Source organism: Penicillium coprophilum (genome assembly GCF_028826855.1).
Source record: "Penicillium coprophilum strain IBT 35676 chromosome Unknown utg000002l_segment0_segment0, whole genome shotgun sequence".
NCBI classification, from domain to species: domain Eukaryota; kingdom Fungi; phylum Ascomycota; class Eurotiomycetes; order Eurotiales; family Aspergillaceae; genus Penicillium; species Penicillium coprophilum.
Genome location: NW_026622721.1, coordinates 538,061 through 556,615, shown reverse-complemented (window position 1 = coordinate 556,615; position 18,555 = coordinate 538,061). Strand labels below are relative to the sequence as shown.

The window sequence follows — 18,555 nt, the reverse complement described above, 5'->3', positions numbered from 1 at the left end:
TCTGCTGCTATATAAGCTGTAGTAATTTGTTCCCTCATAGATGCAAATATTACTGAAGATAATACACAAGGCGGCCAATTGGCCTAGTGGTAAGGCATCCGTTTCCGGTGCGGGAGATCGTAGGTTCGAATCCTGCATTGGTCGTTATCTTTTTGTTTTTTTGCCATATTCATCGAGCTTGCATTGTTTTTTTTTTTTTTTTTTTTTTACCTATATATATTATTTGGTTCGGTGTATGTTTGTTTCTTTTCGTCCCCATTTGGCAAGGAACGAAAGGGGGAGAAGAGAGGCAATGGTGAGTGGGCTATATACACTATCTATCCTACTCTACTATCTGTGCACTTTTATATCCTAACCGTTCATTAAATAAATAATGGATTTCAGTGGGCATGTGATTGGTATATGTCATTTGTGAGATATGGAGCATCTTATACACATTCACTCCGGGAAGTGACAGATTTATTAGCGTGATATATATGTTGTGTCAATGTGGATGGTTGCAACCAAGTAAATAACTATATGTAGGTTTCAAGCATCGCCTTAGTAAAAAAAACCTATTTTGATCATATGAACTTTTTCTTTGTCCAATACATGCCAGTCCATATTCTTGTTCTCACCCATACCATCTCTCTATCTGCTTAGCTATATATATCTTGATAGATCGGTTCACACGCCCTAATCAACTGCGCAAGGTTCCTTTTCTATACCTTCCACCCATATCTCGGCCAATCGCCACCACTTCAAAACAATCAGTTCACTTCATTTAGCAAAAATATCTCTCTACTTGCAAGGTGGATGGCAGCGAAGCAAAAAGTTGACGACCAATGCAGGATTCGAACCTACGATCTCCCGCACCGGAAACGGATGCCTTACCACTAGGCCAATTGGCCAACCAGAATGAGTTGGGATGAAAGAGACTAGCGGACGGCGTATATAAAGCACAAGCCTATCTTCCAGATTGAGGCCAAGTACCAGATCATGTCCGCAAGTGGTTCGCCTTGCTTACACTTTCCCAGATTGAGTAGACCAGCAAAGATGATCACAGATATTTGTCTCACCTAGATTTGGTGTATGGCGTGATTATGAAGGGGGAAAAAGGAAAACCGAGTGCATTGGAGTGTCTTTATACTTGAGATATATACATATCGAAGCACATGACTTCGTCTCAATTTTCTATGTTTCATTCTCACGTTCCACCTAATTGATTCATTCAACACTTCCAAACTCCATACTGAAAAGGAAGGCAAAGGAGCCTACAAAGAGTCATATGAGATATTTGAAGGTAGCAGGTAGGTATATATACCTTGGGTAGTAGATAAGAAAAAATCTAGAAATACCTTAATCTATTCCAGGTACCAGACCCGGTGTCTATAATTCGATTTATATAATTCCCGATTTCTTAACCTAAAACCAATTAGGGCTGCCGCACGGGTGACCTATCGAGTCGCGCCGAGCCCCGCGCCGAATGAATCTCCCAATGTGAAGTGACTTGAATATGTCCGGGAGCAAGATGGCTCATCTTGGCCATGAAAGGCTGAGTAACAGTGACCAGGGGCATCTCTGGTTCCTCCAACCGCCCACCCGAAAACACACTCGTCCAGTATCTTGCAAAGGTGGGATCATATATCGAGGTATGGACTGGAGATGGAGACGCCGATATTCCGAAGATCTTTCGAATGACTGGCTCCAGTGTTGGTAGACAGGCAGCAATAATTCCTAGAAGAGCCGCGACGCATGAAAGCATTGACTTCCTGATAGATCCATATGCTGGGTCTCCAGGATTGAGGTCGAACTCGAGTTTCGTGCGGACAGCAATAATGGAAATAATGCTGGAGCATTGGTTAGTCAATATGTTTGTTCGCAGACGACCATAGGATGACTACTCACGCTAGCCCTAGAAATTGGATACAAACTAGTACAGTCTTCCTGGTCTTTGACAACGGGTTACCCCATACCAAAGGAATAGAAATGATGACAATAAAGAAGCTGAGAATTGTTTCACTCGCGTGCACACCAGTATGCAGCATTTTGCGATCACCACAATGACCTGGGGTGTCGACGAGCCATATTCTCTTCGGTGGAGTACAGAAAAACGCAGTTGCAAAGAAGGCTGCAACCCAGAGAGCCGAACATAGACCCATGATGGCATATGATAATAAGGTGATATAGCGCTCACCAAAGTTGTGCACATAATAGTTGAGAATCGACAACTGAACCAAGGCAACCACAGTGACCCAGAGAAGCTCGCCCGCATATGTAAGCTGTGGTTTAGTTAGTAGTTTGAACAACATAATCCAACTTGAATCAAATGGATCCATCTCATTGAGACTTACCTCATTGAATTGGATAGAGACCTCGGCCCCTCCCATATCGGCGACTTCGGTAGCATGTAGGCCCATTCCGCACAGTACGACCATGATGATCTCCACGGCATAGCGACCGGCCATTAGAAACTATATCTTTATAGTCAGCTCCGCCGAGAGATTGCGGACAACCATCAACGCCACATATCGAAAATCAGCAATAAGATTGACAACCATACTGTCGCAATTATAATCAACAAATCATCCAACTTCAACGAAACTCTCTCCAGTCGTCGCGACCATAGTCGCAAAGTGACCGAAACAAAAACAATAGCCAAAAGGACCGACTGCACAGCAATATCTGTCTTCCCCAAGGTATTATGACTAAGGGAGTGACTGAGTGTGGCCAAGGGAGGCGCCATGATGGTGAAGTTTATGCCGAAGAGCCTCCACAGAAAGAAGGATCCTGCTTTTAATTCTAGGACAACTGCAAATATGCACGATCAGACATGAAAATATTGGGGCCTAAGTACCACACAAGGGCGGGGGCAATTATCTCAAGGCCAATGCCCGAGGAGAATTACAGCTTTTGCACACTACAAAGAGTAAGATTGCCATATTTCAAGCAAGGGCCTATGGAGAATTGATCTCTGTCACATGGCCGAAACGTGGCAGAGTTGTTGAATCTTGATCTTGATTATAGCCGTTGCAGATTACTTTTTCTCTGATCTCAGATTCAATAGTACCATTACCTAGATATGCGCTTGTTTAACTCAAAATTCGCTTCAATTACATGTGACTATAGTGCGTACAGTTGCAGAGGTTTGACATTTGCGGTCTCGAAACTGAAATTCCCAATTTATCTCTAACGTCTGCGTTTCATGTTTTAAGACTAAAACAGCCATCGCATCATACCTACTCCCCACTTTGATCTTACTGTGTGCGGCACGTGCGGGTCATCATTCACCGTCTATTTTTTTATTATCTTGTCATCCTTATAGAGTTTGCAAGGCTTGTAATTTAATGAAGTTATCCGCCTGTGTCTCTTTACTGTTCTGCCTCTATTTGAGATTCTTATGTTGACCTCCTGTCTCAAATCTTCTACTACGTGAGTTGAATTCCCTCGAACCTTATACCACGTTTTGTGTGTCCCACATTGTGTGTGTTTTCTGTTCAATTCGCTCAAGAATTGACATCGGAATTCTTCTCCAATAATTACCTGAAGTGCATATAGAGTGTATTGAAATTCAAGAGAAGCTTCGGTCAAATCTTATGAAGACTTTGGGTAACCTTGAAAGCCTTGAGACAACACAATAATAAGTCTTGTGCACGTGGACAAGGACTGAAGAGTTCCCGGACATATTCATAGCCAATCGGTGGATCATATAACAGTTGAATAGGGCTCTACAGAAAGACATATCAACACATGTGGTAGACATGTATGTACGGATGTGGAAGAGGAGGAATGTGACTTGGATGTGTGGATGCCCTGAGGTTAATTTGATGCCGTGTGGATGTGCCATGGAACCTTGGAATTACCTGCGATCCATGCATGTTCGTCCCATGGTTGAAATAGCACCTTAACCTTGTGGGTCTTATCCAGATCAGCAATATACACTAAATCAAGTGTATGTACGGAGTACATACGAACACGTTATAAACTACGATTTTGTAAATGATATAGGTATAAATCGATGATTCTAGATTATAGAGCCATTGAATGAAGCGTTTAAAAAATGACAAAGTACATAAAGAAAGAATCTATATGTGTCTACTCAACTGGAGATTCTTGTAAATTAGTAATATACAGACTCAGCTTCTCTCAGGGGAGGGGGGACTTGACCGACTACCAGTTTTTTTTTTTTTTTTTTTCAAATGATCAAGTCCAGCTGAGTTTGACTGGGGATATGAAAAAATAGTTGTGATTGCTCCAGTATGTTGCTTGAAAGATTATACGTGTTCGCTATGTATGTGTCCGTTACGTACAAGGCTTACCATAACTGAACGACATTGTTGGTTCCCATGTATCATCTGGTCATTGAGAAGCCATGAATTGTACCAGTGAACACATTTCCGGAGCCGGTGTTGTTGTATTGGTGCCCCGTGCTAGTGTTGATATTCTGATTCCCAGATCCGTGGTTGGAGAAAGAATACTGCGACTTGGATTCCGGCAACGATGCAGGCATTGCTTGAAGCTGCCCTAAAGATTCGTTGAGCTCCTGAAGTTCCGCGCCACTTAAGACGGCAAGTTGTGTGGCATTCGACATTGCAATCACATTCTCGAGCATCTTCTTCATTAGGTCTTCCAATAGGTATCCTCGTGCAACTCTGCGGTACTGTTCCATTGCATTTGAACTTCCGACAACACCTGAGAAGATCTCATTCACCCGGGTAGCGTTTCCCTCGCATGTCTTTATATAATCGATTGTTGGTTGAGGGAAGTCATCCGTCATCATAGTCGCGTCAACATGTTGCTTGCAATTTTTGAAGTAGCCTAGGAGGGGTCGGATGTGTTTGGCTGTTTCGCGAGAAAGAGCGGGGGTGACTTCTCTATTTTGATCATAATTCTTTTCCTCTGCACTTTCATGAGCGTTGATGATGTCACCCAAGATGTGACTGTCTGTAAGGGCGGCGGCGTATGGCATGATGAAAGGTTCCAGAATAGGTAGTGTGTAGTGGATGGACTCGAGATGGCTGGAGGATAGGATGTCTATCTGTGCCCCGTAGAAGTACTTGATGCATAAGGAACTCCATCATTCTCAAGGTATAGGCACCCCACCGCTAAGCTCCATGGAGGTCGCCTACACAGAGTTCATGGATGCCCGATGCTATTATCACAAAAGGCCATGAAATTTTGCATCTTCGTGCATTTTCGTGCATTTTCGTGCATTTTCGTGCATTTTCGTGCAAATATTGGAAGTAAATACTTTGACCAATCGAGTCAAACCAATATGCAAGTATGACATGGCAAATAATCTATTGAATTGTTCATTCACATGTGTCCCAGGATTCCCCTCTCGTTAATACCATTTTAATTCGGTCCAGGCAAACATAAAAGAGTCACACTTACTTTTTGCGTTAAATTTTGAGAAATTGGCGGGAATCTGGAGATCTTATTTTAGCCTACCCAAACATCGCGCGATCCGAACTTTTCAAACTGGCTCAACTTTTCGCATTCCAGTATGCCCAGATTTGACTGGTCCTGGCCAAAACGCCCCAAACACCCCCAGGTTGAGCCAACAAGCAGCGACCACGCAATATCCGAATACGAACATGAAACCGCAACTAGTGTAGGGTCGCAAAGCGCCCCGTCAGTCCCCTTGTTTCCAGATGGAGTTGAAGTGTTATACGATTGCCCCGACGCAGCCTTTGATATTTGTTTTATTCATGGATTGACCGGAGATCGACGGACTACTTGGACTGCCCCAAGAACTACCTGGGCTGCAAGCAAACAGCCAGCACCGTGGCCGCGAGAATTCCTTCCTGCCGATCTCGTCACTCGAGCTCGTATATTGACGTACGGCTATGATGCATATGTTTTGCGAAAATCCGTGTCATCATCGAATTGGCTGAGGGACCATGCCACAAATCTCCTGAATAACTTGACGACAGATAGAGCTTCCTGTAACGCATCATCAAGACCTTTGATTTTTGTCGCACATAGCCTAGGCGGTCTTGTCTGCAAGACGGCAATATTGCTCTCTCGCACTCACCCGGATACCCATCTTCGAGAATTGTTTACTTCCACAAAGGGTATCATATTCATGGGAACGCCTCATAAGGGCTCGTGGCTGGCTGATTGGTCCAACGTTAGCATTGAAATTCTCGGGAGTGTGAAGTCTACCAATACGGGATTGATGAAGGTGCTGCAGACTAAGGATCAATTCCTCGAGTCTGTTCAGCTTGAATTTATGGGCATGTTGCGTGAAAACAAATATCTCAAAGTGACATGCTTTTACGAGGAGCTGCCTATGAATAAGGTGGGGAAAGTGGTGCCCAAGCAATCGGCGACACTAGATGGATATAACTCCATCAGTATCCACGCCAATCATAGTGACATGGTAAAATTTGCCTCCAAGGAAGCCAACGGATACAAAAGTGTACTCGGTGAACTTCAAAGATGGACGAGTGAGATTAGGTATGACGCAAAGCGAGGTGTAGTTTTCTAAACGAACTCACTAATATGCCTAAGTGTTGATCCGGGCCAGTCCGCTATTGGAACAGATGAAAAGAGAGATTCGACGGTGGAAAGCTCGCCGCACATATTTCACAACTATGGAAGTGGGAATTTAACCACGAACACTAGTTCAGGTGTTCAGCATAACTCCTTCGGCAGTGGTAACGTATTTCACGGTCCCATCCACGGCTTCCAACTTTCTTCACCACAGCCCCTTTGATGATATCTCCCATGAGTTCGTTTTGTTTTTGGGAATGTAGCCTTGTTATTTGAAGATTAGCTTACTGTGATAGTTCCACTGGTTTAAATATTCATTAAAAATGTATGCATTCTGCATAGACAGGGCAGTACGGTCAATTTGGACTGAAATACTTTGAAGCCTGGGGTTAAAAGTCGACCTTGATAGAATCAAGCTTTGTTATTGCATACAGCAAATACAAAGCTGGACCACTTAACAGAAAAAAAGGAGAGGCAAAAGGGATTATTCGCACATATCCTACCGGAGTGCGGCAAACAAAAAGGTTGATAATCAGGAACAATTGGGGGTGACTGGAATAACCCCAGTAGCCTTGACAAGTGTGACATACTGTCACTAGAAGAAGCAGCAAGCCACAGACACGTGGAATGTGTCGAGATTCTATTGCGCAAAGACCAATGGCTGAGAGCCGGAGCAGATTCTCACGCACCGCGTCGCAATACCGCAATACTCGACCTGACAGAAGGTAATTTCTCCGGAGTATTATGATCGTGGAATTGAAAAATCCCACACCAGAGCGCACTCATTGACCGGTCGCATTGTTCATTGAAATTCCTGTTTCTATCATTTTGTATTAGTTAGATTGTTGCTTACCACTGAGAATACCATGCATTGTTCATATGGTCAGACCTCTGTTGACAAAAAAAGGGAGGAATAGAAAGCACCGTAAACACATTACGACATCCTTGATACAAATAGCAACAATATGTCACCCATACCGGTGTCAATATCAGTATCTAGAGAAACGAATTATACGATAACATAATATGAACGCCGAGATGGTTCGGATAAAATTCAATCCCAAAGCCAAATTCATGGTCGTACTGGAGATGGGAAGACTCTGGAAGCTGCTTTATCCAGGGATATAAGATAGTGCAACTTCTACTTGATGCTGGATTCGACTACTTCGCATCATGGCTGTATCGCTTTGACCAGAAACATTCTTCAATTCACAAGAAATAGCGCAGGGAGCTGTAATCCTGTTGGGTTTGGTATAAAGTGTCTCGGTTGTCTTTATTTTATTGACAAAGATTGATGTCCTGAACAATGCCGATTAAGAATCGGGATGGAAAACCATCAAAAGCTCACATTTGAATCTGTTATGGATGGATTGATTGATTATATGACTTGGGGTAGACTTCAAAGGTTCGCTGTCCTTATCTTCTAATAACCTGTTTCTCATACTGGATCTCTCATACAATTCCGCCAGGTTATCTATTGTGTACAGTAGATACACTAGAGTAGTCGTACACAGCAAATATTCTTCCCTTTGGGCTAGAGATGCTAGCTAATGCTAGTCTTGAAGAAAAAGGGCAAAACAGCCGTAGATTGTGCGTTGCCAGGAAATACAAAGAGAGAGGAAAAACCTTCAATGGTGGGGCATAGATGATATTGTCAGCGTCCAAGTTCTTATAAGCCGAGTAATACTAGATTGGTAGCACATGCATGAATTTATTCACAAGCTCCTTGCCGCTCTGGGGTCCATATCGTGATGCTCTATAGTGATGTAGTCCGGAGAAGAATCTCACAGTACCACAGAGGGATTCCTGGTAAAATGATTTTGTGGTACCAATAGTGTGCATATCCTGATTCTGTCAGATGCAAGAGTGATATCAATAACCATTGAGACAGACTTTCTTCCCATGACTGAGATTTCTGCGATGAAGTCTACTAGAAAAGTGTAACACAGGCCGGGAGTTTACAAGGTGAGCCCTGCACATCATCGGAGGTAAATCGGAGGTTCAGCTTTTAAATTTGTTCCGTAGCCCCTGCTAAGTTACAAGACTCCATTCATTTGGCCTTTGGATATTAGGGGCTTATATCTTCACTCAGCCATGCTATATGATGCTTTTGTTTTATTACTCGAGTTTACAATAGTATAGTTCATCGACACCTCATGAGCTACAGTATTCAAGATGATAGAAGACCCAACGAGATCGCTGCGTACACGTGTGGGTTGAGTCTGGCACTAAGTGCTGTGATTGCACGTCTTATATGCCGACTGCGGTCGAGAACAAAGCTCGGCCTTGACGACTGGACGATATTTTTAGCCACAGTTTGTGTCATGGATTTTCATACTTAGAGCCCACTGACTATGAGATAGCTGTGTATGATCGCCTATGTGGCTATCGTGGCACTGGCAATCGATAATGGCGAGGGCCGACATATCATTTTTCTCAAGAGCCTGAAGAGCTTTATCCAGGTGAATATAACGTGACATAGATTTGAATTGATCTTTTGTTAATTAGCGAGAAATAGGAATATATTGGCTCCGTAATTTGCTACTCAATCACTGTGATGCTAACGAAAATCTCTATTCTCCTCTTCTATTGTCGAATATTTGAGCTAGTATGGCTGCGAATAGTGTCTTGTGTGCTAGGACTTATAGTCATTGCATACAATTTGGCGGTCATTCTCGTGATTTCTTTGCAATGCATCCCCCTATCCTCAACCTGGACAGGCACACCGGGAAGATGTATTGACAAGGAGACCCCATTCAAGCTTCTGGCGTGAGTCAAGGCCGCATACCAGATCAGCCATTTGTGCTAACGTGTATTGGTCCACAGTATTGTCAATGTGATAACAGATGTTGCTATCTTGGCTCTGCCAGTGCGACCAGTGATGCGATTGCAAATGGAAACACAGCGCAAAGTCCAAATCATGGGAATCTTCTTCCTAGGAGGAATGTAAGTACTATACAGACTGTATCAGCACTCGTATGTGGTCACTGACACCCGCAGTGTTTGCATTTTCGGTATTGTTCGGTGCGTCGTGATCTCCAAGACAAAATCTGGGGATACTAGTTGTGAGAATTCTCCTATTATTATGCATAGATCTTAGAAAAGGGCATCTAATATGTTGGTAGGGAATATCGTTTTTACCGGGATTTGGTCGTTCATTGAGATCTCTGTCGGGGTTGTTGCCGCATGTTTGCCAACTTTAGCACTCTTGTTCAAAAGGAGTCGGCCAGCCGGTCTTGAGTCATAATAAAGTGGTAAGAGAGGTTAATGCTCTGGTTTATATAGCTTGGGGTATTTTGTCGATTTCATAGCTTGTCAATTGAACCAAAGCCTTAAAATTTCCCCCGGAGACAGAATTTGGTAAAATACTAATACCTCACACGGTGTCACTTCAGCTGTTACAGTCTATTGATATTTGTTTCCAGATGATTTTACATGTTTCGCCGTATCTAGTATCTTACAGAATGCCACACTGAATTGAATAGCACTATGTTGCCTACCGTAAAGAGGGACCGATATTTGGATAGTTAGGGTTATGCCTTCGTGCTTCAATCTCACCTCCGCCTGGAATTACATCATTAATACAAGGTGCTCTGGGGACGATTTATTTCCGAAGCTCCACTGAATAGCTGGGTATGTGCAGTATGTGCAGTATGTATAAATGGACAACCTAGCCCCTCAACCGCGGAGCAGACAAAGGCGAGTCCACATCTCCCCACTCACAACCCTCACTCTCATCGCCATCCTCGTAATCCAATTCAAAGCTCTCATCCTCAAAGCAGGGACTGACATGTACAGCTGGCGACGAGATAGGACTAAGCGCCACGCGCGGCCGCGACTTGAAGACGCTCGCGTACTCGGCATCTTCTTCAAAGAGCTGATCCTGCGGCGTTGAAGCACGTGAGATTTCATCTCTCGAATGAGTCGAGTGGGCAGAAGTTTTCCGCGGAGTCAGGAACTGGTTGACTGGGAAAGACGGGCGGGGTCTGCGGCGTGGCCGTGGCGCTTCGTGGGCCACAGGTGGAAGGAGAGACATTGATCTGCGCGTGCGCTCGGCCAAGGTGTAAGTGCGTTTCATTGGTTCTGGGGCTGATTCCTCGCCTGACGACGGGAGGTCTGGAGAGAGCCGGACGATTTGAGGGGAGGGTTGGATCTGCTTTGACTCTGAATGTGGTTTGGGTTTGAACTCGGGCTCGGGCTCTTGGTATAGCTCTGAGGTTTCCAGGTCTGGTGGATGAATTGGGGCATGGTGCTCCCCTGCCACTCTCGATGGCGAGCTGACGATCTCAAATGGGCTTCTGAATTGTGATTTGCTGCTTATTTTCACCTCCGGTATGTAGTCCGCAGGCTTGACGCGGGATTTTCCGTTGATACGGGAAATGGCTTCATTTACAGAGGATAAGAGATATTTCTCTGGCCCTTTCAATGTTCGCTGGCGATCCCCGGGCTGACGAACAGCTTTGGATATACTAGCAACTGTGAGTGACTGGTGATCCCGGAATAGCACACGTGGTTCTTTAGGTGAGGCTGTGGTCAGTTCGTCGGTGCTTCTTTCCTTTGAGAGAGAATTGTTGTATTCATGCCACTTGCGTAGTCGACTTCGTTGGAGTAGAACACGAGCCTCCAAATCAAGGACCAGGTCCTGCTTCAACCCACGGCTGAGCCTGGCGGCATTCGAGTCCGTTGCCCGCATCCATGCTGTTGAAAAAGGATGTTCTAGAAAAGCGTCCGTGCTACTTTGTGATCCGCCTTCGAGCAGTGCAGTGGCCCATTCCTCGCTGCCCAGCCAGTTTGTTTGTAACTCACGCACCATGCCCTCCGGATCGCTCTGCATACCAACCATGCAGCCACCTGGTCCATGATTCGCACGTTCGGTAAGCTCGTCTTTTTTATCGTCTAGCAGCTGTGAGAACCGATGATAAGCATCTCGAACTCGGGCATGGCGCTCTCCTGCAGAATCGAGAGATACTTGATGGGCAAGAATAAGCGGCAGAAGATTCTGATAGTCGGCTGGGGCTATGGCCGTAGCAGTGGATAGCTTCATGGCAGAACTGTAAAGCATTTTGTCCCCGGACACCGCTACAACTTTACGGAGAACGGCGGTGGAGAAGCCAGCGAGCAGCTCCTCGAATTTATCGCCCTTGCAATCATCCAGCATGGTTTTTCGAAGAACAATCTCCCTTCCCAGATCGCCATTCTTCTTTAATTCCCCTAGACACCGGAATAAGGCTGCGCGGAGGTTGACAGACTGTAGGGGTTCTAACGGGGGAAGAAGGGTCGGAGTTTCTGCGGGCGAACGTCAGCAAAGTCCACTCTTGTAAGATAACATCAAGTGACGGTACATTTTGAGAAACCTCAGGATCCCAAATGGTAAAGAGGTGGTAAAGGGACCATTCTATCAGTCGGGTTCTGTGTCGTTGGTTCTGTGATGTCGGGGTCAGGGTGCGGAGAGATACGCCAGGCCAATCCTCGCGTTGATCTAAGCGCAATAGATTCAAATTGCGAATGAACACATCTAAATGCGATGGACTCGGCCAATCCAGGGGTTTCGGCCGAATAGACCTTGTTGTAGCCATTCTGTGTCGAAAGGAACTCCAGTAAACAGGCGGCTGAGAGTAAACATAGATAACCAACGTTTGCACTGTTTGCAACGCCTATCAGTCCCGCGTTCGTTGTTTCTCTTTCTCCGTTTTTCCTCTCTTCAATTATCCTCTTTGATCGTCTTGATTTCTTCTTCTCGGGGTCTCAGATTCCGCTCTCTTCAGTCATATCAGCCATGGCATCCGACAACTCCACCTGGACACCTGAGACTGGTAAGTCTCTAAATCCTCTTCATAGACCCCGCAAAGCTGACATGCGTAGTGCTCTCTACGCTCCCCCACCGTCCAGCGGAGAATACTACGTCACCCGTCCCCTTCTTCCACTTGATTGAGCGCCTCAAGACCACCAAGCGCGAGGGATGGCGCCGCTTTGGCATCAATGGAGAGTCCATCTCTGACCATATGTACCGCATGTCGATCATGACGATGATGGCCCCGCCGTCCCTGGCAGCCAAGATCAACATTCCGCACTGCACGAAGATGGCTCTGGTCCACGACATGGCCGAGGCGCTTGTCGGTGACATCACTCCGGTCGATTACCACATCACTAAGGCTGAGAAGGCCCGTCGCGAGGCCTCCGTTATGGACTACATCACCACAACACTCCTCGGCAAAGTCCCTGGAGGCATTCTGTCGGGCGAGGAAATCAAGAAAGTGTTCGAGGAATACGAGAAGGACGAGACTCTCGAGGCCCACTTTGTGCATGATATCGATAAGATGGAGCTGCTGTTGCAGATGGTTGAGTATGAGCGCTCGAATGAGGTTGATCTCACCGAGTTCACCCACGTCGCCTCGCGCATTCGGTTGCCAGAGATTCAGGCCTGGGCCGCGGAGGTCATTCAGGAGAGACCAATGAAAGCATAAATCTGCATGCGGTTTGCGCGCAGTTGCAGGGATTGGGTGATGGGGGAGTATGGCATGCCCTGAGCTTATCGTTCCAGAAGCCCATTGCATTTTGGCGTTTGTTTCTTCATTTTCATCTTTGCGTTTCTTTTTCGGGTATGTATTTTAGATACCATAGAGGACGGGTTATGAGAATACATGATTTCACGAAGAGTTAAGTGTAATAAATGTTAGGTACTAGCTTTCATCCATGCTGTGATATTCCAATTTGCCTATCTTTCTTTTTGTCGGTGACGAGACGGCTACATCGTTGCTCGCAGACCTCCTCTCTACTAAGAATTGAAGAACGAGCAACACTGGTGATCAAGAATAAGACCGTCAAAGTCATGGATGACAATTGGAAGCGCATTCCCAGCTATGCATGAACTTCGGATCATTTCCGTGGCGTGAGACAATTTTTCCTTCCTGATCTCCCAATACTCTATCAATAGGTCACCAACGACCTCAGCAGTGGGCCCATTTAGAACTTCTTTGAGCGGCTCACTTGCTAGTGAAATGTCATGTCTATTTCTATTAGAACCATAGCCAGTCCATGGAACTTCACCTCAAGTGCATGGACCCAATTAATCAAGAGGCTCATTCTCCATCTCCCGCGCCAACATGTCCGCTTCAGCCCTCATATCCTCTTCCTCACGGGGCTTGCGCGCGTCATTATCCACAACCGGGAACCTAGACCTCCTCCCCGAGTTCACAGCCCCATTTGACTGACACCCCCCTTCCGTAGGAACGGCATTCTTGAAGGCCTTCCCTAAGTCTCCCTCATCCCCATCAAGCAAGTCATAAACCGCATCCGTGCCGCCGGCGTGATCCAAATCTGCTGCCTTGCGGGGAATAATATGCGCATGCACATGCGGCACGCTCTGGCCGGCGTGCGCGCCGTCCTGAACGGCGATGTTCAAGCTTGTAGCGCTGTATACACGCTCGACCATGCGACCCACTCGCCTCACCGTTAAAAAGAGGTCGCTTGTTTCGGCGGGGGTGAGGTCTGCGACGCGGGGGACGACGCGCCGTGGGGAGACTAGGACGTGGCCTGGGAGAATTGGTTTCAGGTTTACCAGGGCAAAGGTTAAAGGGGTTGTGTGGAAGACCTGGGGGTGGAATGAGTCGTTAGTCAGGCAAATGCGTTGAGTTAATATACGTTGATCCGGTGTAGTTGGTGTTGTTTTGAGGTTATTGGGGATTGTCTCGGTCAAGGGTCGATTTACCTGTGGTGTGACAATGAATGGACCGAAGTAGATTGGTGCAGTGGCACCTTTGAGAGCTGACATTTCAGAGTTGAGTATAGGATGTTGAGCTGAACTTGGGAAGGTTGTTATGTTAGTTTCTGTCCGTGACGTCGGGCGAAATGTTGATAAGCGCTTATCGCGATATCAACTTCCAAGGTTGAAAGATCTACGAACTACCGACATACACACATTCATTATGTTTATCCATGAATATAATGAGCAAGCAAAGCAGAATGGGTATCATTGACATTGGCCATAAACAGCATCCTAAACTATATTACAAAATGAGTATGCAGTAGCTTACCTTGGGAAGAATTGCGACTTATCGCTGATCCCAAGGGTAACAAACAAAATGGGGAAACATGAAGAATGAAACATACAAAAAGTGAATTATCATCAATGCGAGATTAACGTGAAAGGTTTGAGAGGGTGTCAATATCAAGATTTGTCTTTCTCCGGCTCGTATTTAGTCTCAGGGGCAACGGGCGGCTCTTGCGCCGCCTCCATCTTCGCTTCGGGCTCTTCAGCTGAAGTAGTCTCTTCGCAGCAAGCCTTATTCTCATCGCCTTCCGTAACACACTTTTCGACAGGCAATTCTGTGTTCGTAGCAGACTCTTCAGAGACGAGCTCTGTAGTGTGCTCGTTCTGCTCAGCCTGCTCAGTTTTCCCCTGTTCTTCAGGTGTTTCAGACAGCTGCTCATAGGGTGCCTGTAGTGGCTGTTCCTGGGGTTCCTCAACTGGCTCTTCGGTGTGTTTTTCCACATCAGTAGGTTGCTCATCAGTGGCAGTATCTTCCCCTCTAGTTTGTATTCCCAAAACAGAAACGGGCCGGGGTTCGGGCGATCGCTTGGGGGGCTCACGCAGCAGGGATGGCGTAATCTCTTCCGAATCCTCCGCATCCTCCGCAATGGTTGTAACACGCGAGCCCGTTGAAGGACTGTGTTTGTGACGACGGGTGGTGGCGCTAGTGACGAGCGCTGGGTCCTGACTCTCCACAGTGGTATCAAATGAGCTTTCACCGTCTTTGCGCAGAATAGTGAAGCGATTGCTGCTATTAACAGTTTTTTCCTCCGCTTCCCTTTCTTTGGTCACTTTTTTCTCAGCTTCCTTCTTTTTTTCTTCAGTCTCTTTTCTTTTCTGGGCTGCTGCGACTTCATCGGGTCCTCCGGCTGTAAGAGGAATTGTGTAGTCCCCTACAAGATTGTAGTGAACACAAACGGTCTTGAAAAAGACGTACAGGCCGCCTTGCTTTTCTACCTTCGAAAAAACACCAGGATGCCGGAACCATGCGTGTGCGAAGATGCGATAAAGACGGCGGAAGATATCTGGCAAGAGTCTGGCACCTTTAGATTCTATCTTCTTAGCTCCGCTGGAGAACAAAGTCTTGGATGTGAGAGTGTCCATGGCCCAATCTAGAGTGTGGCAGCAATAGTCAATCGCGCAGCAAGCTTGTGTGGGGTGCAATGCGCAAATATATTGCCACTCGACTACTCGCATCTCCGGGCAAGTTTGCGCCGAGCAGGGCGGGCTCTCGTCGAGAAAGCCCTGGATCAGACGATTAACTTCCATAGTGAAGAAGCGGCACAGCTCGTATATCCAATGTGTCTCATCAACCCCATTTGGGGGTTCTGTCAGCTTTTCTGCAATGCTCTCCGGTTTCGTCGGCTCTTTAGCAACATCGCTCTCCACTTTGTCAGACTCTTGGCTCTTTCGCTCATCGTACTCTTCCATAAGCACATTGTACTCCTCCATAAGTGCATTGTAGTTCGGGTCCACCTTGTCGATTGCTTTGCCTTTCTGCTGGTCGTACTCCTTCATAAGCACATCGTACTTCTCCATAAGTTTAGGATACAGGGCCGCAAGCTTGTAGTAATGAGATTTCAGGTGTTCCTGGAGCGGGAATGGAGAATTAATCTGCATTTATTAGCAACCTCTAGAATAGCTAGGTGGTGAAGAGTGACTAACCTGCGAAAGGGGTATCACTGGGGGGCCAGATGCCATGTTGGCAGACTTGGTCCCTGACCGGATTCTGCGCGTCGAACCGTCATTTCCCCCCATAGCAACACCAAGAAGGTCTGCGTCTTTGCCAAATGGCTCGCCAACTGACGGCGACTGAGGCCCAATTTGAACCTCAGTAAATGGAGGAGGACTGGGAAGCCGCGGGGAGCTTGAAGGAGAGACTCCCCCAGCAGTCATGATGGTAGTGTAACGAAGGCGCTAGATGAAACGAGAGAAACCGGAAAGAACAAACAAAAGAATGAAATGTTCGCTAGACGCTGTGGTACACAATATTAATGAAAGCAAAGGTCGAGTATTGAGAGCATAGACGCAAGCGCTGAAGATAACAAGCCATCAACATAACAACGGCTGACCGCCCAAGCCCTGTGCCCTAACGTCCATTTTAGGCAACAACGTCATCCGCCGCATCTACGAGCTTTCTCTTTCTTCAGGCTCTGCGTTCTTCTATATATTTACCTAACATCTAAAGACTAGAGCATCATGTCTGCCAAATCTGAAGATGAGGATGCTCCTCCGGAGCTTATCGATGTGTCTGCAATGCCAGCAGGCCAAACATCGGTAGATGAAGAACCAACAGCTCGAGTGCCCATCACGCTGGTCACCGGTATGACTGGATAGAATACATATTGACCAAAGTTATCAAATGAGGCTAACATAATGACCAGGCTACCTGGGAGCGGGAAAAACAACCCTATTGAACTATATCCTGACAGAGAAACATGGCAAGAAAATTGCTGTGATCATGAACGGTTCGTCTGTTATGCCTAGCCATCAGATATGAAATAATTTGCTAATGCTATTACAGAATTCGGTGACTGTAAGAGGTTCAATCAAAAAGCCCAAGAATTCACATTCTGACATTATATTATCACAAAGCAATGGACATTGAAAAACCAATGACAGTAAATCAGGGGGGCAAGAAGTCACTGAATGGATGGAAGTCGGGAATGGCTGCATATGTTGCTCTGTAAAAGACTCAGGCGTAATGGCCATCGAGTCATTGATGGAACGCCGCGGCACCTTCGATTACATCCTCCTAGAGACAACCGGTCTCGCCGACCCGGGCAACATTGCCCCGATTTTCTGGATGGACGAAGGACTTGGCAGCTCAATTTACTTAGATGGCATTGTCACCCTCGTCGACGCAAAGAATATCATGCGCTTGCTGGACGAGCCGGCGCCTGAAGAGAAGGCCGAATCGCATGACGTGCACCACGACCACGGTTCTGGCCCTGTTCTATCTATGGCTCATATGCAGATCTCGCATGCGGATGTGGTGATCCTCAACAAAACGGATCTGGTCACAGATCAAGAGCTGGAGGCTGTAAGAGATCGTGTTGCCTCTATCAACAGTGTGGCGAAGATTCATGTGACGGATCATAGCCGGACCCCACAGATTGAGGGTGTTGTCCTGGATTTACATGCTTATGATCATTTGGCAGACTTGGATTTCAGCAAGAAGGGACATAGCCATATGGACCCGGTATGTTTCTATTGTCTTCCGTCTTCTACCTATTGAAACCCGGGGGGCTTCTCGTGATTCTAACTATATATAGGCAATTTCTACCACTGCAATTGTTACGCCTCCAATTCCAGCAGATAAGGTCAACTGCGTGGATGCATGGCTGCGCTCTGTTTTGTGGGATACAACATTCCCTGTGCCTGCAGACTCGGTCTCATCTGAGCCATACCCCGTGGACTTCGAGGTTCATCGGTTAAAGGGGATACTTATTCTGGATGATGGGACAAGCAGAATCATCCAAGCTGTGCGGGATGTATTTGAGATTCGAGATGCGGAGCCCATAGTCACCCAGGATCAGTCCAAACCACTTCAATGCAAGATTGTCCTCATTGGACGAGGACTAGGGTCAAGTGTAGGGCCTTGGCAGGAGAGCTTTGAGTCTTGTTTGGTTGCAAAATGAAGAGAATAATTTGTCTATGATCAAGCAAAAAATCATTACTCCATGGGAGGAGACAGCAGTGCTATCTACGGTCAGAATGCGAAACCAGTCCTAGCCAATGATTGCATTGCCAGATAACGGAAAAAAGAAATAATACAGCCCTGTCAGACAAGAAGAGGTATAAAAAAAATCCCATCAATATACATCGACTTCCAGGTGAAAACACCAGAACGCAGAACGAGGGCCTCCGCTGAAGAGAAAACAGATAAACCATAGAATAAACAGCAAGGAAAGAGGAAAAAGACAGCACAAAGGAGACACAGAAAACAAAATAAGAGCTACCAGAACAAAAACCAATTAAAATCCGCCAAAATGCAAAGGAAAAGAAAACACAAAAGACTTTTTAGGACTCCAGGGGTTCGCCCGCCA

General features: G+C 46.2%; 8 protein-coding genes across 8 annotated transcripts; 3 read left to right on the top strand and 5 right to left on the bottom strand.

Moving 5' to 3' along the window:
* Positions 1-1,414: 1,414 nt before the first annotated feature.
* Positions 1,415-2,725, bottom strand: N7500_001607 (uncharacterized protein; the record flags this gene model as incomplete). The annotated part of the gene is made up of 4 exons (XM_056672753.1): positions 1,415-1,829; positions 1,888-2,261; positions 2,334-2,453; positions 2,543-2,725. The coding sequence occupies 4 exons, from the start codon at positions 2,723-2,725 to the stop codon at positions 1,415-1,417; spliced, it is 1,092 nt and encodes a 363-aa protein (XP_056536272.1).
* A 1,605-nt stretch (positions 2,726-4,330) lies between these two features.
* N7500_001606 (uncharacterized protein) lies at positions 4,331-4,948 on the bottom strand (the record flags this gene model as incomplete). Its single annotated transcript, XM_056672752.1, has 1 exon — positions 4,331-4,948. One exon carries the CDS (start codon positions 4,946-4,948, stop codon positions 4,331-4,333), a length of 618 nt encoding a protein of 205 aa, XP_056536271.1.
* Positions 4,949-5,485: 537 nt separating this feature from the next.
* Positions 5,486-6,700, top strand: N7500_001605 (uncharacterized protein; the record flags this gene model as incomplete). Its single annotated transcript, XM_056672751.1, has 2 exons — positions 5,486-6,441; positions 6,496-6,700. The coding sequence occupies 2 exons, from the start codon at positions 5,486-5,488 to the stop codon at positions 6,698-6,700; spliced, it is 1,161 nt and encodes a 386-aa protein (XP_056536270.1).
* A 3,447-nt stretch (positions 6,701-10,147) lies between these two features.
* N7500_001604 (uncharacterized protein) lies at positions 10,148-12,053 on the bottom strand (the record flags this gene model as incomplete). The annotated part of the gene is given in 2 exon segments (XM_056672750.1): positions 10,148-11,725; positions 11,742-12,053. 2 exon segments carry the CDS (start codon positions 12,051-12,053, stop codon positions 10,148-10,150), a joined length of 1,890 nt encoding a protein of 629 aa, XP_056536269.1.
* A 200-nt stretch (positions 12,054-12,253) lies between these two features.
* On the top strand, positions 12,254-12,941 carry N7500_001603 (HD domain-containing protein; the record flags this gene model as incomplete). Its single annotated transcript, XM_056672749.1, has 2 exons — positions 12,254-12,290; positions 12,340-12,941. 2 exons carry the CDS (start codon positions 12,254-12,256, stop codon positions 12,939-12,941), a joined length of 639 nt encoding a protein of 212 aa, XP_056536268.1.
* A 602-nt stretch (positions 12,942-13,543) lies between these two features.
* On the bottom strand, positions 13,544-14,248 carry N7500_001602 (HIT family protein; the record flags this gene model as incomplete). Its single annotated transcript, XM_056672748.1, has 1 exon — positions 13,544-14,248. The coding sequence occupies one exon, from the start codon at positions 14,246-14,248 to the stop codon at positions 13,544-13,546; it is 705 nt and encodes a 234-aa protein (XP_056536267.1).
* A 396-nt stretch (positions 14,249-14,644) lies between these two features.
* N7500_001601 (Mob1 family protein) lies at positions 14,645-16,402 on the bottom strand (the record flags this gene model as incomplete). Its single annotated transcript, XM_056672747.1, has 2 exons — positions 14,645-16,120; positions 16,172-16,402. The coding sequence occupies 2 exons, from the start codon at positions 16,400-16,402 to the stop codon at positions 14,645-14,647; spliced, it is 1,707 nt and encodes a 568-aa protein (XP_056536266.1).
* A 303-nt stretch (positions 16,403-16,705) lies between these two features.
* Positions 16,706-18,147, top strand: N7500_001600 (CobW family GTP-binding protein; the record flags this gene model as incomplete). Its single annotated transcript, XM_056672746.1, has 5 exons — positions 16,706-16,829; positions 16,891-16,974; positions 17,031-17,042; positions 17,137-17,708; positions 17,782-18,147. The coding sequence occupies 5 exons, from the start codon at positions 16,706-16,708 to the stop codon at positions 18,145-18,147; spliced, it is 1,158 nt and encodes a 385-aa protein (XP_056536265.1).
* Positions 18,148-18,555: the final 408 nt, after the last annotated feature.